General features: G+C 49.5%; 1 protein-coding gene across 1 annotated transcript in view; it reads right to left on the bottom strand.

Moving 5' to 3' along the window:
* Positions 1 to 20,000, bottom strand: part of LOC138370624 (cell surface glycoprotein 1-like) — an 84,096-nt gene that overhangs the window by 41,924 nt on the left and 22,172 nt on the right. The window contains exon 3 of the mRNA XM_069335184.1: positions 1 to 387. This exon is cut by the window's left edge and continues 146 nt beyond it. Coding sequence (XP_069191285.1) covers positions 1 to 387 — 387 coding nt within the window. The remainder of the gene's footprint in view (positions 388 to 20,000) is intronic.

The raw sequence follows: 20,000 nt of genomic DNA, 5'->3' as shown, positions 1-20,000 counted from the left end.
CTGTACGGGGGCGGCAGATGGCGTTCAGAGTAGGCAGGGGGCAGGTCCCGGTGGGCGTGGTGCGGCTGCAGGTGGGCGGGTTCTGCGGGCGGGAGGTCGTGGGCGGAGAGATAACGGGGCGGCCCACAGGTGATGACTGTGGGGCGGGCGCGGGCGGGGGCAGGCAGGTAGGTGGGGCGGGGGTGGTATGGGGGCGGGGAAGGGGAGTTGGAGGTGGGGATGTGGTGGGGAGGGCGGCGGGCGGGTTGGGGTGAGCGACGCTTGGTACTCATGTCCAGGGGGACATCGTCGTCCATGTGGGCGTAGTAGGCGTGGGCGTAGAGGGGCGCCGGGGGCGGGGAGTCCACCACGTTGATCTCGTCTTCGCTCGAGCACCCACGTTCAGGACTGTGGGAGAGAACACGCCCATGATAACACTCACAATACACAACCAGCAGGAACAACACGACACAAGAGCTGAAGCTCAACCTCCCCGTCAAGCACAACTTAGGCGAGTACACAAGAAGTCATCATATGTTACTTATACTAGAGACGTACAGCAATAAGGTCAACCAGCCTTTATGGAGCGGTCACCAGTGGACCCCATAAGGGATATACTCCACCCGATAATATTATCACTTTAAAATATATGGAAACCATATACATACACGAGACTGTCAACACAACCTCGGGGGGGAAGTTTAACTCAAGACCTCTGACATCAACACGCGGGAAACACTCGCAGCTCAACACGGGCAGTGTTGTATCCGCATACAACAGCCAGTGTTGTATCATCATACAAGAGCCTACATCACACAGGTGTCGGCGTTAATTACACGAGTGTCACACCTAAGCCGACCTAAGCTTACTGTTCTCTTCCTCCGTCTTGTATGTGTATAACTCCTGAGGTATTACGGGCGTGGGATGTTGTGCTGGCTGTGAAAGGAACACATACAATAGTACACTTTTATGTACAGCAAAAATACAATTTGCTGTAGGATTTACGAAGGTTCTTGACACTCCAGGGGGCCTCGCTGGTCCCGAAGGTGTTATCGTTGATATGCAATTGAGACACTCATTGTGGTGTGGTGACGAGGTCACATGTGTGAGTCGGCCTCCTGGGCGGGGTCACGGGGTTAAGGTCACCGCCAATATGAGCAGTGCTTGCAGCCGTGGAGGAGAGGAAGCCCCACTACCAGTACACGGGGAGGGGCCCCCAGTACACGGGGAGGGGGCCCAGTACACGGGGAGGGGCCCCCAGTACACGGGGAGGGGGCCCAGTACACGGGGAGGGGCCCGTGTAACAAGTCACTGACCTACTTGTCAGGGGGGAGGGGGAGCCGTGAACCATCGCCCCCCCCCTCCACGGCTGAGGATGTCCCCCCCCCTCACACACACACACTCCCCCTCCTCCTTGTCTTTCTCCTCCCTGCCCCCTAACTAAGCTACATGCTACTGCTAAAGACACACACACATTATATATATATATATATATATATATATATATATATATATATATATATATATATATATATATATATATATATATATATATATATATATATATATATAATATATATAGGGGGGTACCACCACTGGTGCAATTATAGGGACCCACAGCCTCAGAGAAGGGAACACAGAGCAATATATATATATATATATATATATATATATATATATATATATATATATATATATATATATATATATATATATATATATATATAAAATATCAACTGACAAGTAGATCCCAGCTAAGGTATTGGTGTCGTCTCCAGCACACACTAGCAGCCAGGGCTTACTTCACGAGGCTCCATGAACCCTTCCAGGCCAGAGACGGGGTACTAGGCTCCGTGAACCCCTCCCAGGTCAGAGACGGGGTACTAGGCTCCGTGAACCCCTCCCAGGTCAGAGACGGGGTACTAGGCTCCGTGAACCCCTCCCAGGTCAGAGACGGGGTACTAGGCTCCGTGAACCCCTCCCAGGTCAGAGACGGGGTACTAGGCTCCGTGAACCCCTCCCAGGTCAGAGACGGGGTACTAGGCTCCGTGAACCCCTCCCAGGTCAGAGACGGGGTACTAGGCTCCGTGAACCCCTCCCAGGTCAGAGACGGGGTACTAGGCTCCGTGAACCCCTCCCAGGTCAGAGACGGGGTACTAGGCTCCGTGAACCCCTCCCAGGTCAGAGACGGGGTTCTCGGCTTACTACAGAACAACTGACTTCTCAGTTGGGAGGCGCAGAGCCCAGATGAGATGAGGGCTGGATGCTGGGATGTGATGGCTGACTAAGTGGTCCTGGTCGGCAGCCTCTCACCCGCCTGCATAATTACACATTGTTTCGTGCTTGTGACACTTGTTGTTGTTGTTGTGTTGATTTAGGGGCGACGACGATCGTGGGATCGGATGCGCCCCGGCTGCCCGATACCGGGAAATAGCGAAGGGATGGGGCCCCTATAGTCTCTTCAGGCCTTAGACCCTACAATCTCCTCAGGCGACAAATTTTACAGTCTCTTCAGGCCGCGGACATGACGGATGAAGCGGAAGGTATGGCGAAGGATGTCATGACGGACGTCTTCGTCTCTCGCACCTGCCCCGTCAAGGAGAACGGGAACTGTGAGGCGGGGAATATTCAGCCTACGAACGGAACTCTGTAGTCTGACGCGAGCGCTATGAAATCGAGGGCAGTGAAGTAGAAGGTGCTCCACTGTATCCTCCTGGGTCGGACACCACTGGCAATATGGGGAATCTACCAGCCGTAGACGATGGAGATGTGCGGCCAGGCAAGTGTGCCCAATCCGGAGACGAGTGATGGCAGTGTCGAGGAGTCGAGAATGATGACGAGTCCATGGACGCGGGGAGGAATCCTCCCGTAGACCCGCCAAAGAGGAGGACCTGAGTGCTGGCTCCATCATTGCCTCCCAACTCACGAGGCAAGCCGCCCGGAGTTGCGGGAGAATTTCGGAAAGGTCTAGAGGCACATTTGTAGTGTCATGGAGAGCATGCGCCATCCCTGCTGCTGCGTCGGCTACCTCATTGCCTTTAATACCGACATGTGACGGAACCCATTGGAGATAGATGGACCAACCTGGAGTAACAGAGTATGACAGCAGTTCTCCACGGATCTGTGACACAGTATGACGATGGACTCGTGGACGCCGAGATGATATCAGATGTAGGGCTGTGATTGAGTCCACGTAGATAACCACTGCAGAGGGCCCTGAAACTTGTCGAAGGAGTCGTAAGGCTAGTAAGATTGCAAACAATTCCCCGGCCAGGCACGAATGAGCAGGGGAGAGTTTCCACGTCTGACAGAAAGAAAAAGGAGCAAAGTATGCTGCCGCAGATGTAGATGGTGGCTGATCTTTGCGGGACCCATCCGTGTAAACCTCTAAGTATCCAGAGTATAAGGAGGCTCGTAGGTCTGCAAAAATTAAAGGGGCCAAACCCTCTAAATCTCTCTTCCGACGAGGAGGCTTGGAAAAGTCGACAGAAACTCGAATGATCTCTTCTGCCCACGGAGGCACAGGTGAGATGATCGGGCCGGGGATGAGTACAGGGACGGGAAGGGAAAACTGTGAATATGCATCCAAGGCCCGGACGACGAAAGGCAATTGACGACGTCTGGAGTGTCCAGCCGGCACATTCCACCAGTTGGCCTCGAGCTGGAGGCGAGTAAGTGGATGGGTAGCAGGGAGACGCACTATCCGTTGAAGTTGGCGGCAGTGGGCGAGAAGACGTTGAAAGCTCAGGGGCCATAGCCCCGACTCGGCATGAAGGGAAAGAACTGGCGAGGAGGGCATAGCTCCTAACGCTGAGCGAAGGGCACCATTTTGAATGGGATCCAGCCTTGCCAAGACAGATGCTGCTGCTGAGCCATAGACTTCACTCGCATACATGATCTTGCTACGAATGAAGGCCTTGTAGAGAGCTAGGAGCGACTCCCGTGAAGCCCCCCAAGCCGCACCAGAGACCCGTTTCATGATGTTCACGCGACGAAGGCATGAGGCCCGAAGGTAGTCGACATGGTGCCTCCACGTCAGCCGAGGGCCATCTAGAACGACCCCCAGCCACCTGTGTTCGGTAGCGATCGGGAGACGACAGCCCCCGAGGGTCACCACTGGCTGGTCTGGTAGGCGGGTCCAGGTGAAGCTCATGACGCAACTTTTCACAGGGTTAATGGAGAGCCCCTTCCCCAGCACAATTGCTGAGAACACAGTCACGGCATTTTGCAGGGAGCCTTGTGCCTCTAGGAGAGTGTCACCATCCGCCACGAGGGTTACGTCATCGGCATAGGCTAAAACCTGGACCCCCCGGAATACAGGGAGATCAGACAGAAGAATAGAGAATAGTAGTGGGCTCAGAATCGCTCCCTGAGGGACACCACGCGAGACAGGGCGGGACGTAGAGACGACTCCACCAACCGCCACTTTGAATGAGCGGCCCTGTAGATAGTTTTGGAACCACCTTAACGCCGGACCCGAGAGACCTAGTCGAGCGAGACTCTGAAGGACAGCAGAATGAGAAGCAGAGTCAAATGCACTCTTGATATCGAAGAATGCTGCAAGGAGCACTCTTCTCCGTCGATAAGTGTCCATTATTCGATGTTCCAAGGAGAGGAGGCAGTCCATCGTGCTTCTTCCCGGCCGAAATCCACTGATACCCTCAGGTAGGAGACCTGAGGTTTCCACCACCCATTGTAGCCGGGTGTGAACAAGACGTTCCATCAGTTTCCCGAGACATGGAAGCAAACTTATGGGCCGATATGAAGTCGGGACAGACGGATCCTTCCCTGACTTGGCCAATGGTAGAAGAATGGCGTGTTTCCAAGGGGCAGGGAAGACACCAGAGGACCAGCAGGCGTTGTAGAAGTAAAGGAGGTGGGACTGAAAGCTCTTGGGTGCCCTCCGAACAAATTCATATGGGACGTTGTCTATCCCTGGCATAGTGCCCGACTTAGAGAGTGACAGAGCGTCCTTCAGCTCAACAGATGTAAATGGGCGATCCAGGTCCTGAGCTAGTCCTATACCCTGTCGGGAGCCCCAACCTATGGAACTCACAGAGAGGAGCGGGGAACGGTAAACATCTTCAAAGTGGTCAGCCAAGAGTTCGGCTATTTGTACTTCCCCTAGGCCCCCATTACCACTGGGGTCTCTGAGTGGGATGGTAGGCCGGGAGTACCTACCTGTCATCTTACGAACAAAGGCCCAGGCTCCCGCAGAGGAGGAGTCGAATCGGAGAGAGGCACAGTAATTAGCCCAGGCCTTGCGTTTGGCAAGGAGGACTGTTTGTCTACACCTGGCGTCCGCCCTGCGGAAGGTCTGCCGCTGCAGTGGAGTAGGGTGGCGCCGCCACGAATTCCACGCACGTCGCCGGTCCAGTACTGCCTGCCGACATTCAGGAGTCCACCACGGTGCCCCACGGCGGGAAGGATTGGTTGTCTGGCCACTAGTCCTCCTGAAATGCCGAGAGCCTACACTGAAGAGGGACTCGGAGAGAGCATCTGCTGACCCATGGAGATCTGCAGTAACTGGGGGAAGGGTCAACCAGTCATCCGCCTCATAGCCATGCCACCCCTCTTCCGAGAAGATCCATTTGGATCTACGGGAGGTCAGAGCAGGACGAACAGTGCCCCCGAAGGAGATGACGATGGGCAGGTGATCACTACCCAGGTACGGCCCGGTCCATATCTGCGCCATCGTGAAGGGGCCTCTTCCAATGCAAAGATCGAGTGTTGAAGTATGGCCATTTAGCGGGTCTATCCGAGTTCCCAAACCTGGCGGCGTCAGTAAGGAGAGGTCTGGGGAGTCAAGGAGAAACTGAAATAGGGCTCGGCCAGCCATGTTGTGGTGGCGACCCGATAGCATGGGTTGCCATGATGAGTGCCGAGCGTTAAAGTCACCCATGACGAGGCAGGTGTCTGTGATCTGACCAAAATAGTGTTCTAGTTCCTTCTTCGTTACCGGTAGACAGGGGTTATACAGAACTCCAAAGGTGCCCCACCCATGGGAGAGGGCGACCTTCACTGCCAAGAATTCTAAATGTCCACCCGGGAAGGAGTGAATCCGGAGCAAGGAGCTGGGAACTGAGTCCCTGACCAAGAGGGCAAGTCCCCCTCCACCCCGTACTGGCCGATCTTGTCTATAGACAGAATACCCCGGCACTGTGAAGGAAAGATCGTCTGTAAGCCAAGTCTCACAGAGTCCCACGATCAACGGTGGTGCGCTGGCGATAAAATTGCGTAAAAATTGCGTCTTCTTAAAAAGGGAGCGGGCATTCCAAAACACCACAGTATTCTCAGGATGGGGCGCCATTATCCCTGAAATACAACAGCTAACTTTTTGACCACCAGTGCACAGACGTCTCCAAAGGGGGAACCACTAGAAAAAGCCATAAAACCTTCATACAAAGTAAGTAAAATATGTGGTATCAATGACTTCCAGTCAAGAGGATGTTGATCTATGTTTCTCTCTGCCTGACGGAAGCGGTGGTCGGCTCGCGAACTCTCTTGACGGCGTCTGCGACTGGTGGGAGCCTCACTCTGGGCCTCATGTTCCCCCGGTGTCACAATCCCTTCGGAAAGTGCCTGGGGGACCAGAGGATCATCAGGGCTGTCTGTTGGAGCAGTACCTCCTGATCGATGGGTGTGTCGACGACGCCGGTGTTGGCTTCTTTGAGGAAAGGCAGGAGGGTGACGAGTGCTAGGCTCCGGCCGAGACTGAGCGTCCATGTCTGTATCCGTGGATGAGTTTCCGTCAGTGTCAAGGCTACCCAGGAGGGAAAATCGATTAGCAACCTGGGCGTATGTGGCATGTGACTGGGACAGGCAAGAGCGTCTGCTAGTTCCTACTTGTGAAGAGGCCCGACCAGGGGGAACCTGGAGGCGAGAAGAAGCGATAGGCTGATTGAGGGTACGCAACTTCTGGAACAGCTCATGTCGAGGTGTCCCCGCTGTTTTGTGATCGATGTCCAACTGGAGGGCCTCAAGATATACAGGACAACTCTTAGACGTAACCTTATGATGGCCATGGCATAAAAAGCAGCGGGGTGCAGCAGAGCACCCACCGTCATCTCTGTCTGAATGGCCAGTTTTGCCGCAGTTTGCACACCGTGCTGTATTACGGCAGGTCAGGCGACTGTGGCCCAATAGATGACAAGCGTAACATCGTAAAACAGGGAAATTGTAGGGCTGAACCTGATACGAGGTCCTGTGTAGTGCCACTCGGTCAGGGAGGTGCCCATCGAACTTTACACGGACCATGGATGTCGGCCCTGCTGCTCCGCGAATCCTGGTAACTTCCAATAATCTCACTGATGCACCCCCTAATACCTGCAGAGCGGCCTGGATGTCATCCACATCTACACTCTGGTCAATTGGGCCAATCTTCCCATACCGGGCCCGAGACTCCTCCTCCTGCGACAATACCTGTCGGCACCTGACAGGCCAGTCCCCCAACTTATTAATGTCGGATACACAGATGTGTGATAGAGCCTCCTTTCTGATATGTAGCTTGAGTGCTGCACCCCTACCCAGGGTACGTATGGTCTCAGGCAGGCAATGTGGCCACAATACGGAAGCCTCGATTGCTGCACCTAAGGTACGAGGATTTGCAAAGACGCACTGACCTGATTCTGACTGGATTAGGACTACCACAAACGAGGAACGGGGTACCACAAGACTAAGGTCTTCTGAAGGGGAGGATATCCTCTTAGCATCTCGCTCTGGGGCAGCATCAGCCGACTCATCTTCTAGCAGACGTTTTCCTCTCTGGGACTTGCTGTCAACATCCATGGCGCCCCCGCTCGGGGAGGCGTCCATTTGGGAGGCTCCGGCCTCCCCCGGTCCTGTGAGCCCCTGGGTAGCTGCAGTGAGCACACACTGGCCCAAAGAAGCCAGCTGAATTAAAGATGAGTTCCAGGTAAGGTGTGGAAAGAAAGTCCAGCCAGGAGCGTTCAATCCGCGCGCCAAGATGGCCGACCTTCCCGCCCAAACCCTTGTGACACTTGATGGTAACTCTTAGGGGCTTCAGGTTTATCCATACATGTGAACCTAAACACCCTTGAGCGTGTGCACGTACACACACACACACACACACACACACACACACACACACACACACACACACAATTGTGCTTGCGGGGGTTGAGCTCTGGCTCTTTGGTCCCGCCTCTCAACCGTCAATCACCAGTTGATTGACGGTTGAGAGGCGGGACCAAAGAGCCAGAGCTCAACCCCCGCAAGCACAATTAGGTAAGCACACACACACACACACACACACAGTTGTAGACAGTTGGAACAAGTTAAGTGAGAAGGTGGTAGAGGCCAAAACCATTCGTAGTTTCAAAGCGTTATATGACAAAGAGTGCTGGGAAGACGGGACACCACGAGCGTAGCTCTCATCCTGTAACTACACTTAGGTAATTACACTTGGGTAATTACCTGCAGCTACCCACACATCCACCTTGAACACAAGTGCCACTTAAGTCATGTAACTTGCAGAGACAGAGGCTGGCCTTGCAACACTAACCACAGGTATCTCTTGCACGGAGGTCAATACCAAAGGTATCTCTTGCACGAAGGTCAATACCAAAGGTATCTCTTGCACGAAGGTCACTACCAAAGGTATCTGCAGGGGAACACTGAACACTGCAGATCCTGTCTGGGTGAACACAGACATACACATATTCTAACACCCGGCTGACTTATACACAGAGATTCTAACACCCGGCTGACTTATACACAGAGATTCTAACACCCGGCTGACTTATACACAGAGATTCTAACACCCGGCTGACTTATACACAGAGATTCTAACACCCGGCTGACTTATACACAGAGATTCTAACACCCGGCTGACTTATACACAGAGATTCTAACACCCGGCTGACTTATACACACACCATAAGAAATAACGAGTATCACCTGTAAATTGCTAGAGCGACTGGTCCAAAGCAGGGGCTAGATTCACGAAGCAGTTACGCAAACACTTACGAACCTGTACATCTTATCTCAATCTTTGGCGGCTTTCTTTACAATTATTAAACAGTTAATGAGCTCCGAAGCACCAGGAGGCTGTTTATTACAATAACAACAGTTGATTGGCAAGTTTTCATGCTTGTAAATTGTGTAACTAAAGCCATCAAAGATTGAGGAAAGTTGTTCCCATTCGGAAGTACTTGCGTAACTGCTTCGTGAATCTGGCCCCAGGTTCGTACCCCACCTGGAACAAGTGTATTTAGTCTCCAAACGTATTCGAATGCTACGCTATGGCAGAAATCAAGAGAAAGTATATTCCTAGATTATCATGGAGTATTTGATATTGTTCCACACAAGATATTCCTACTCAAGCAAGAAAAGCCAGCTGCGGTATCCGCAGGAGTGGTAGAGTAACCATTGACTTCCTTTCACTCGGGAAGGAAGCAAATGGTGACATTGTGAGTGGAAATAAGAAAGTGGAAAGAGTGAGAACGAATGGCGTTGCAGAGTGGTCAGTGGTAGGAGCCATCCTGTTTCTATTATATGTTGAGGCCTGGCGGAGGCTCCCTCATGTTAATGCTTGCAGATGACACAATGGGCTAATGTGAGGGGGAGAGACGTCCCAGTGAGGGAGGGAGACGTCCCAGTGAGGGGGGGGAGAAGACCCAGTGAGGGGGGGAGAGACGTCCCAGTGAGGGGGGGAGAGACGACCCAGTGAGGGGGGGAGAGACGTCCCAGTGAGGGGGGGGGGAGAGACGTGACAGTGACAGACGTCTCCTCCACACCTAAGTAGACACAATAGACAAGACATGATAAGGACACTTTTCCTCGGGAAATAGACAGCGTCAACTGAGAAAGGAGGCGTGTTTAACACTCCCCAGCAAGCACACGCACCGTAAATCTGGGCACAGATGAGTCACGGGGATGTCAGGAATGTGTTTATGGTGAAGATGGCGAGGTTATCAGGTGAAGTAGTGAGAGGGGGAGATAGCAGGCGCTACTGCTCCAGCCTCAACACTCTAGTATCATTACACACACACACACACACACACACACACACACACACACACACACACACACACACACACACACACACACACAAATTCAAAAGGTGACACCCCTAGGGTCAACACTTGCAGCAGAGGAGCTCCAGCATATTTCAACAATCCTAAGTATTGTAGTACAGGTTGATGGTAGTGAGTGGTGTCCCAGAGAACATAAAGGTATAGTGCTCTTGAAAAATAGGTGAGATAACAGGAAAGTGCTAAGGGAAGTGAAAAATCGGATGAGAAAAAGTTGCCCTAGTGTTTACAGTGCAGAGAAGAACATTCAAGATGGCCACTGGCAAGGGGAAAAACAAAACAGAGCTTGATTTTGAGGGATTCAATGAAGAAAGCATTGATATTAGTAGTCTACATAACAAGTTGGTAAATTTAGATACTATAGTGAACTCTCATGTAGAAATAATTAGTAAATTGAAAGAAAGTAATGACCATTTGAATAGCAAAGTTTTATGTCTTGAGGGTTTAGTGAAAGACTTGCGCAAGGATAAGAATCAATTGGAAACAAATTGCAAAGCCATGGAAGAAGAAAATAAACTCTTAAAAATAGCTTTGGAAGAAGTTAAAGTAAATTTAAACATAAATGACTACAATAGGTTAGGCAAGGAAATTCAACAGGAGAAACAGCTTTTGTCAGCACAGATGGAGGAAGTTACACAGGGAATAGAACAGTGCAAGAAAGATATGCAACTCACTTATGCACAAGTGGCCAAGGAGAAGGAAAAAATAGAAGAAGCAGTAAAGGAAGTCAAACACTGCAGCAACCAAGATAAAACAAACATTAGGCTAGAAGTGAGGAAAGAATTGGCATCTAACCCGAAGTTGGTGCAAAACACAGTTGATCGGAGTAAGTCCCTGATCATTTTTGGCTGCAAAGAAAAGGCGATAACATCTAGGTCAGAAAGAGCTGTAGAAGAAGCTAAAGTAGTAGATAAAATTGTTGGCCTCGTGGAAGGTCTTACAAACAGAGAGAATGTGTGCGACTACAGGAGAATAGGCAGGTACGTAAAAGGGAAAGATCGACCTTTGAGGATCACCCTAAACGGTGCCAAACAGATGGAAGAAGTACTAAGGAATGCTAGAAAATTGCAAAGGGATGAGGATGGGAAAGGGTGGTCGTTAAGACGAGATCTTTCAAAAGAAGATAGAGAGAAGCTGAAACTGAACCTCGCCGAGGCAAAACATTTAAATGAGAGCAGGAATGAAGAAGAAATAAATTCTTTTTTCTACAAAGTGATAGGGGTAGGCAAACCAGTAAAGTGGTACATAAAGGCAAACCAACAAAATCAATAGAGAGAGGGGGAGTGAAGAATAAGGAGAGGGGGAACAAGTTCCTGAAGATTGCATACACCAACATAGATGGAGTGAGATCGAAGATACTGGAGTTAAGTGATGTAATACAGCTGCAGACACCAGACATTGTTGCACTCACGGAGACAAAACTTGAAGATGTAATTTTAAATGAGGTCATATTCCCAAGGGGCTACTCAATTTGGAGACGGGACAGAAAAATTAGGAAAGGCGGTGGCGTTGCTGTGCTGGTAAAAGAACACCTAAAGGTGAAGGAAATAATGACTGCCAATCCACAAGAAGTTGACATAATAGCACTAGAGATCTGCTATGAGGATGATAAACTAATGATGATAAATGCATATAGTCCACCGCCAAGCAGCACATGGTCAAAGGAGGAGCTAGATAGTAAACGTGAAGGTCTTATAACAATAATGAGAGAGATTATAGCGAGAGCGGATAACGATAGATCACGACTGTTGATAGTCGGTGACTTCAACTTGAAATCCATAGACTGGGAAGCATATGAAGCTAAAACAGAAGATTTTTGGACCTGTAAATTTGTAGACCTCATCCTGGAAACATTCTTGTATCAACATGTTAAACAAGCTACGAGGATGAGGGAAGGGGACGTTCCCTCCATGCTAGATTTGATATTTACCAGGAAGGAGGAAGAGATATTTGACATTCAGTACCTTCCTCCCTTGGGTAAAAGTGACCATGTCTTTTTGGGAATAAAGTATGCAATGCGTTATAAGCTGGAAGAAAATAAGGAGGTTGAAGCAGTTGAAAAACCAGACTTCAGGAGAGGACATTATGGTGACCTTAGAAATTTTTTTAGTGAGTATAATTGGACAGACTTGATGCTAGGCAAGGAAGTGAATGAGATGTATGGCAAGTTTTGTGAAATATATGATAAAGGCACAAAAAAATTTATACCAAAACAGAGATGCAGAACTAGGAAACAGGATTGGTTCAATAGAAATTGCGAGAGGGCTAGAGACCGAAAGACACAAAAATGGAATCAATACAGGAAGAGGCCGAACCCCCAAACATACCAGCGATACAAAGATGCGAGAAACAACTACACGGCAGTGAGGAGAGAGGCAGAAAGAAATTTTGAAAAAGGGATTGCGGACAAATGTAAAACAGAACCAGGTCTATTCTATAAATTCATAAACAACAAATTGCAGGTAAAGGATAATATTCAGAGGTTGAAAATGGGAAATAGATTCACGGAAGATGAAAAGGAAATGTGTGAAACACTAAACGAAAAGTTCCAAAGTGTGTTTGTACAAAATGAAATCTTTAGGGAACCAGATACAATAAGAATTCCAGAGAACAACATAGAACACATAGAGATGTCTAGAGACGAAGTGGAAAAAATGCTCAAGGAGCTCGGTAAGAACAAAGCAGCTGGCCCAGATGGCGTTTCACCATGGGTTCTGAGAGAATGTGCATCTGAGCTCAGCATTCCACTTCACCTGATCTTTCAGGCATCCCTGTGTACAGGAATCGTAGCAGACGGGTGGAAACAGGCTAACATAGTTCCAATCTACAAAAGTGGCAGCAGGGAAGACCCCCTCAATTATAGACCTGTATCATTGACAAGTGTAATAGTGAAAGTATTGGAAAAACTAATCAAAACTAAATGGGTAGAACACCTAGAGAGAAATGATATAATATCAGACAGACAGTATGGTTTTCGATCTGGAAGATCCTGTGTATCGAATTTACTCAGTTTCTATGATCGAGCCACAGAGATATTACAGGAAAGAGATGGTTGGGTTGACTGCATCTATCTGGACCTAAAAAAGGCTTTCGACAGAGTTCCACATAAGAGGTTGTTCTGGAAACTGGAAAATATTGGAGGGGTGACAGGTAAGCTTCTATCATGGATGAAAAATTTTCTGACTGATAGAAAAATGAGGGCAGTAATCAGAGGCAATGTATCAGAATGGAGAAATGTCACAAGTGGAGTACCACAGGGTTCAGTTCTTGCACCAGTGATGTTTATTGTGTACATAAATGATCTACCAGTTGGTATACAGAATTATATGAACATGTTTGCTGATGATGCTAAGATAATAGGAAGGATAAGAAATTTAGATGACTGTCATGCCCTTCAAAAAGACCTGGACAAAATAAGTATATGGAGCACCACTTGGCAAATGGAATTTAATGTTAATAAATGTCATGTTATGGAATGTGGAATAGGAGAACATAGACCCCACACAACCTATATATTATGTGAGAAATCTTTAAAGAATTCTGATAAAGAAAGAGATCTAGGAGTGGTTCTAGATAGAAAACTATCACCTGAGGACCACATAAAGAATATTGTGCAAGGAGCCTATGCTATGCTTTCTAACTTCAGAATTGCATTTAAATACATGGATGGCGATATACTAAAGAAATTGTTCATGACTTTTGTTAGGCCAAAGCTAGAATATGCAGCTGTTGTGTGGTGCCCATATCTTAAGAAGCACATCAACAAACTGGAAAAGGTGCAAAGACATGCTACTAAGTGGCTCCCAGAACTGAAGGGCAAGAGCTACGAGGAGAGGTTAGAAGCATTAAATATGCCAAAACTAGAAGACAGAAGAAAAAGAGGTGATATGATCACTACATACAAAATAGTAACAGGAATTGACAAAATCGACAGGGAAGACTTCCTGAGACCTGGAACTTCAAGAACAAGAGGTCATAGTTTTAAACTAGCTAAACACAGATGCCGAAGAAATATAAGAAAATTCACCTTCGCAAATAGAGTGGTAGACGGTTGGAACAAGTTAAGTGAGAAGGTGGTGGAGGCCAAGACCGTCAGTAGTTTCAAAGCGTTATATGACAAAGAGTGCTGGGAAGACGGGACACCACGAGCGTAGCTCTCATCCTGTAACTACACTTAGGTAATTACACTTAGGTAATTACACACAGACACACAGTCTGAGGGAGGAGAGGTAAACAACGATAGGCAGAGACGGAAGGAGTAATCAAAGAGAGCTAAGGACAAAGAGAGAGAGAGAGAGAGAGAGAGAGAGAGAGAGAGAGAGAGAGAGAGAGAGAGAGAGAGGGGGGGGGGGGGGAGGATGGGGGAGAGACAAGATGTGTGACTCACCACACACACACACACACACACACACACACACACACACACACACACACACACACACACACACACACACACACACACACACACACACACAGTCAGCTACACTTGATCTGACAATCTAGTTACCGCTGTCTCTCTCTCTCTCGCGTTATCTCCCCACTTGACCAGTCTCTAAAATGTGACTCATTGCTCCTCACTCCCCCACCCCCCCCCATCTCCATGGCAACCCTTCCTATGCCCTCTTCTCAAGGCTCAACTGATGTTTCCTTCTGTAAACACCCTGATAGACAGATAAGTTGTCTAAATGATCTAAATTAGATTCTTCTGTATATGAAGGCTGACTTGACGAGTTAACACACTATTATACTCAAGAGTAGTGTAGCTTACACACACACACACACACACACACACACACACACACACACACACACACACACACACACACACACACGTAAAAAGGTAAAAAGGAAAAAGATACAAAGGCACGCTACATGATGACTCCCGGAACTGAAAAGCAAGAGTTACGAGGAGAGACTAAGAAGCGTTATACATGCCAAAGCTAGAAGACAGAAGAATAAGAGGCGATATGATCACTACTTACAAAATACTAACGGGAATTGACTAAATTGACAAAGAGGAATTACTAAACCTGCACACAGAAATCACAATAGCGTATGCATCAAATGAACAAATCGAAATGAATCCTCGTCACGGCCCTTGTGGATTTGTTTCTAAACCTGGCCTGACGAAACTATTGGATAAGTCATATAGACCTAAGGGTAAAAAGCAGTTGAGGAGCTATAGTAATGAGGAGATACACAAAATGGAGATCAGAAATGGAGATCAAGAGATCTCCATTTGATTTGAAAGAGATCAAAATGGAGATCACACACAAACTCAAACCAAAATGGACATCAGCTACGGGGGGCGACAAATGGTCATAAAAGAGAGAAAAAGATGAGAACTGGGGAGAAGGTAGACGAAGAAGAGACGGAGCTGAGGGAAGCGAGGCAGCAGCACCAGACCAACACTGTCTAGGGTCTCTAACGCATCGCTAAGGAGCGCCATGACATCGCGAATGTAGTCTTGTATGGGAGAGACGAGTGGCTCTGAGCCTTGGTGAGCTTGAGCCACACTGTGGCTGGCGTGCACCACACGAGGAGGGATGCACATAGTTATCAGAAGCCACGGGTGGAGTGGACACACTTTGTAACCAAGATTAGACGAGGCTCGGTAATGGTACATCGCTCTGTCAACAATTGGGTAACTAGCTTCACAAGACTTGTCACTTGCTTAGCTAAACAAACTATCGGGTTCACTTCCTGAACCCATTATGGGTTCAGGAACGGGGCCAGGAATGTGAAGGGCCGCAAAGGTACCTCTGTAACCCTTTCCACCACCGCCCACGGGATGGGTATGGGGTGCATACTAAAGAAATGAAATGAAAATGTACTGTCAACAAACTTCTGCTTCTCCCCACAGAAAACGGCTGTGGGGAGAAGCTGTGGGGGGCTGTGTTATTTCTAAATAACATTAAATACAGGTTGACATATATGGGAGACGGCGCTGGACTACCTTATACAGAGCACCAGACCAGACAAAACCGAAGGGTCATAGAGAAGAAACACGAGGACGGAGAGGTGTGACAAACGCAGGTCCTTCAAGACTCGGTTCTTGGATCCCGCCTCTTCTTTATTTTCATGAATGGCCTTTCTGAGGAGCCAAGATCTTGTACGGTAATTTTGTAGATGCTGCCAAGCTGATGAGTAGTGTAAGACATAGTGAGATAAGACTACGCGATATTACATAAGAACCTACACGAATTACGCGTCTGGGTAGGCAAGTGGCTACTAGAGTTTAAAAATAACAAATGTAAAGTAATAAAGTTTGTGAGAAAGGAAAGGATGCCAGTAGCACACTACACTGTGAGAAGACAGCAGATGCTGGGGGGAAGGACCTGTGAGTGGACGTAACACTAGTACATGTCAAACGACCACACCCAAGCACGGCATTTAGGAACCTGGATAACTTATCTTTTATATCATTATACACAGCATACGTCAGACCAGTTCTAGAATATGTATCGGTGGTGTAGAAAACCCAGCAACTTGCTCTAAGATTAATGCCGTAGATAAGATAGCTATGAAAAAAAGATTAAGAGAATTTTAAATTGATGTCACTAGACATGTTTGATGACAACATGTAAGATACCGAGGGAAAAGGATTAAATGCAGAGAGACGGACTTTTTCCAGATGAGAGGGGAAGCAAGAACTGGGAAGTATAACAGATGAACGCTGGAACCCGGCCCGGGCTAGTCTGGGACACTATTGTTTATTCTCATACTTTGTCGCTAGCAAGACACTGATGCTGCCTTTACCCTGTCGTAGCTCAGTTGATTAAGGCAGTGTCTGGGAAGCTCCCGGACGCAGGTTCGAATCCTCGTCACGGCCCTTGTGGATTTGTTCATTGATGCTGCTCTCCTAAACCACAGAGAAACTATACCAATGTTATACCATTCCCGTCTCGGAGGACACCGTCCCATACAGAGGCTGGGAACCTGTCACACATCACCAGCAACCCGTGGACAGGTTGAGAGATCAACAGGAACGCCAGAATGAATACAGCATGTCGTCTGCAGGTGTGTGTGTGTGTGGTGTTGGGCTCATGGGGTCCAGTGACTTGGCAATGCAATAATGTAATGTTATGGAGTGTGACCCAAATATCAGAGTTTCCACACGAGAGTTGAGGAGTGAGAGATGCGTTACTGGCGCCCATCTGTCACAGGTAACGGCAACTCCCCTAACATGATCCTAGTAATTACATTGTTCCGTGCGCGTTTAGTGCTGACCATGCACATAGGTGTTAGATGTAAACACAGCACAGCTGTGTGATGTAAACAAAGGACAGCTGTGTGATGTAAACAAAGGACAGCTGTGTGATGTAAACAAAGGACAGCTGTGTGATGTAAACAAAGCACAGCTGTTAGTCCTGCTCATCTTGCTGGCGGGTACACTCAGGAGCGAAGGATGATGATCTGTTATCATAATGACCCGGATGATGATCTGTCATCATCATAATGACCCGGATGATGATCTGTCATCATCATAATGACCCGGATGATCTGTCATCATCATAATGACCCGGATGATGATCTGTCATCATCATAATGACCCGGATGATCTGTCATCATCATAATGACCCGGATGATGTCATCATCGTAATGACCCGGATGATGATCTGTCATCATCATAATGACCCGGATGATGATCTGTCATCATCATAATGACCCGGATGATGATCTGTCATCATAATGACCCGGATGATGATCTGTCATCATAATGAATCGGTCACTCCGTAGTGGTGTACTTCGGTCTACAACAGATGTGGCCATACAGTGCTATCCAGCATGCATATTACTGATATAAATTTCACATTTTCGGCTGTCTCACATAGACGGGGTCAGAGAGTAGCTATATTGTAACACAGTAACTGGACGTTAATGAGCACTTATCTTGGACCTTACCTTGGGCGTTAATGAGCACTTAGCCACAAAAGGTGATTAAATTATAATTACGTCACATATATATTACATAATTGTTACATTACGTGGTCAGTCTTGGGTACAATATGTCATCGAGTGTTCCTTTATTCAGATAAAATTTACAGAGTTCGACATATCTTAACTCGTGGGCCGGAAGTCAGTCGATATGAGTCATTATACAATGTCGTTCAAGGGAATGTATGCGATTGTACTGAAAAAGTTGACACATGGTGTACTCGATATTTTGAGTTTTGAAAGAGCTGCCAGATACGTCTATATCCCAGGCGTATCCTGGCCACTATAACATCACATTGCCGAGTTCTTGCTTGATTAGTTCCATGTATAAATGTCTCCTCACGGTATATACATCATTATGTTTAATGCTACAGCTTGCACCTCTCTGTGAATTCGTTTAGTAAGATTTTCATCTGATATTTGTTTCACTGCTCTCTTTGTCACTGCTACTGTGAGAGGCCGCAGGTGCGGTGTTGGAGGTCGGGGGCCAGGAATGTGAGAGGCCGCAGGTGCGGTGTTGGAGGTCGGGGGCCGCAGGTGCGGTGTTGGAGGACGGGGGCCGCAGGTGCGGTGTTGGAGGTCGGGGGGCCAGGAATGTGAGAGGCCGCAGGTGCGGTGTTGGAGGTCGGGGGCCAGGAATGTGAGAGGCCGCAGGTGCGGTGCTGGAGGTCGGGGGCCAGGAATGTGAGAGGCCGCAGGTGCGGTGTTGGAGGTCGGGGGCCAGGAATGTGAGAGGCCGCAGGTGCGGTGTTGGAGGTCGGGGGCCGCAGGTGCGGTGTTGGAGGTCGGGGGCCAGGAATGTGAGAGGCCGCAGCTGCGGTGTTGGAGGTCGGGGGCCAGGAATGTGAGAGGCCGCAGCTGCGGTGTTGGAGGTCGGGGGCCAGGAATGTGAGAGGCCGCAGCTGCGGTGCTGGAGGTCGGGGGCCAGGAATGTGAGAGGCCGCAGGTGCGGTGTTGGAGGTCGGGGGCCAGGAATGTGAGGCCGCAGGTGATAGTAACGCCGCCTGGTGTTAACGGACTTTTCCCTTGCGTGACGCAACCAGCCCGCAGGTTGCGTCCTTCCAACTCAGCCTAACCGAACAGTTATGGATTGGTTCCTAGTCAATCCTCCCCAGGTTGTCACGTGGTGAGTGTATCATGAGTACGGTGTTTATATGTGTGTACTCAAGTGCTTGCGGAGGTTGAGCGCCGGCTCTTTGGTCCCGGTCAATTGGGGTAAAAGTGCCCGAGCCGATTGGGCACTTTCGTATCTACATTCGATTGAAACTCATACCACTCCCCCTCCTCGTGTCATACCGCCCCCTCTTCGTGTCATACCGCCCCTCTTCGTGACATACCGCCTCCTCTTCGTGTCATAACGCCTCCTCTTCGTGTCATACAGCCCCCTCTTCGTGACATACCGCCTCCTCTTCGTGTCATACCGCCCCCCTTTCGTGTCATACCGCCCCCCCCCCTCCCTTGTGTCATACCGCCGGCAGGAAGCCTCGCCAATTACTCTAAGCGACACACCAAGGTGGCGGCGGAAGGCAGACCGCCAAACACAGGTGTCAAGTGTGCCGGCGGTCAACGGGAGCCGGTTGTGGCGGCTTTCCCAGAAGCTGTCCGGTAACCTGGCCGCGGTGACGTCAATCAGGGTCCGGCCAGGGCGGCCCTCGGGTCTTGTAAACACGCGCGCCAGACCCATCATGTGCCAGGCATTTCCCCAGCTGGTGCGTCGCCGCCCACACCCCGGGTGTTGCGTGGGTCGCCGCCCTCACCCCGGGTGTTGTGTGGGTCGCCGCCCACACCCCGGGTGTTGCGTGGGTCGCCGCCCTCACCCCGGGTGTTGTGTGGGTCGCCGCCCACACCCCGGGTGTTGCGTGGGTCGCCGCCCTCACCCCGGGTGTTGTGTGGGTCGCCGCCCTCACCCCGGGTGTTGCGTGGGTCGCCGCCCTCACCCCGGGTGTTGCGTGGGTCGCCGCCCTCACCCCGGGTGTTGCGTGGGTCGCCGCCCTCACCCCGGGTGTTGCGTGGGTCGCCGCCCTCACC

This window comes from Procambarus clarkii, chromosome 32 (genome assembly GCF_040958095.1).
Source record: "Procambarus clarkii isolate CNS0578487 chromosome 32, FALCON_Pclarkii_2.0, whole genome shotgun sequence".
In the NCBI taxonomy this organism is placed as follows: Eukaryota; Metazoa; Arthropoda; class Malacostraca; order Decapoda; family Cambaridae; genus Procambarus; species Procambarus clarkii.
Note: the sequence above shows the minus strand (reverse complement) of the source record. Positions and strands in the feature narration are given on the sequence as shown.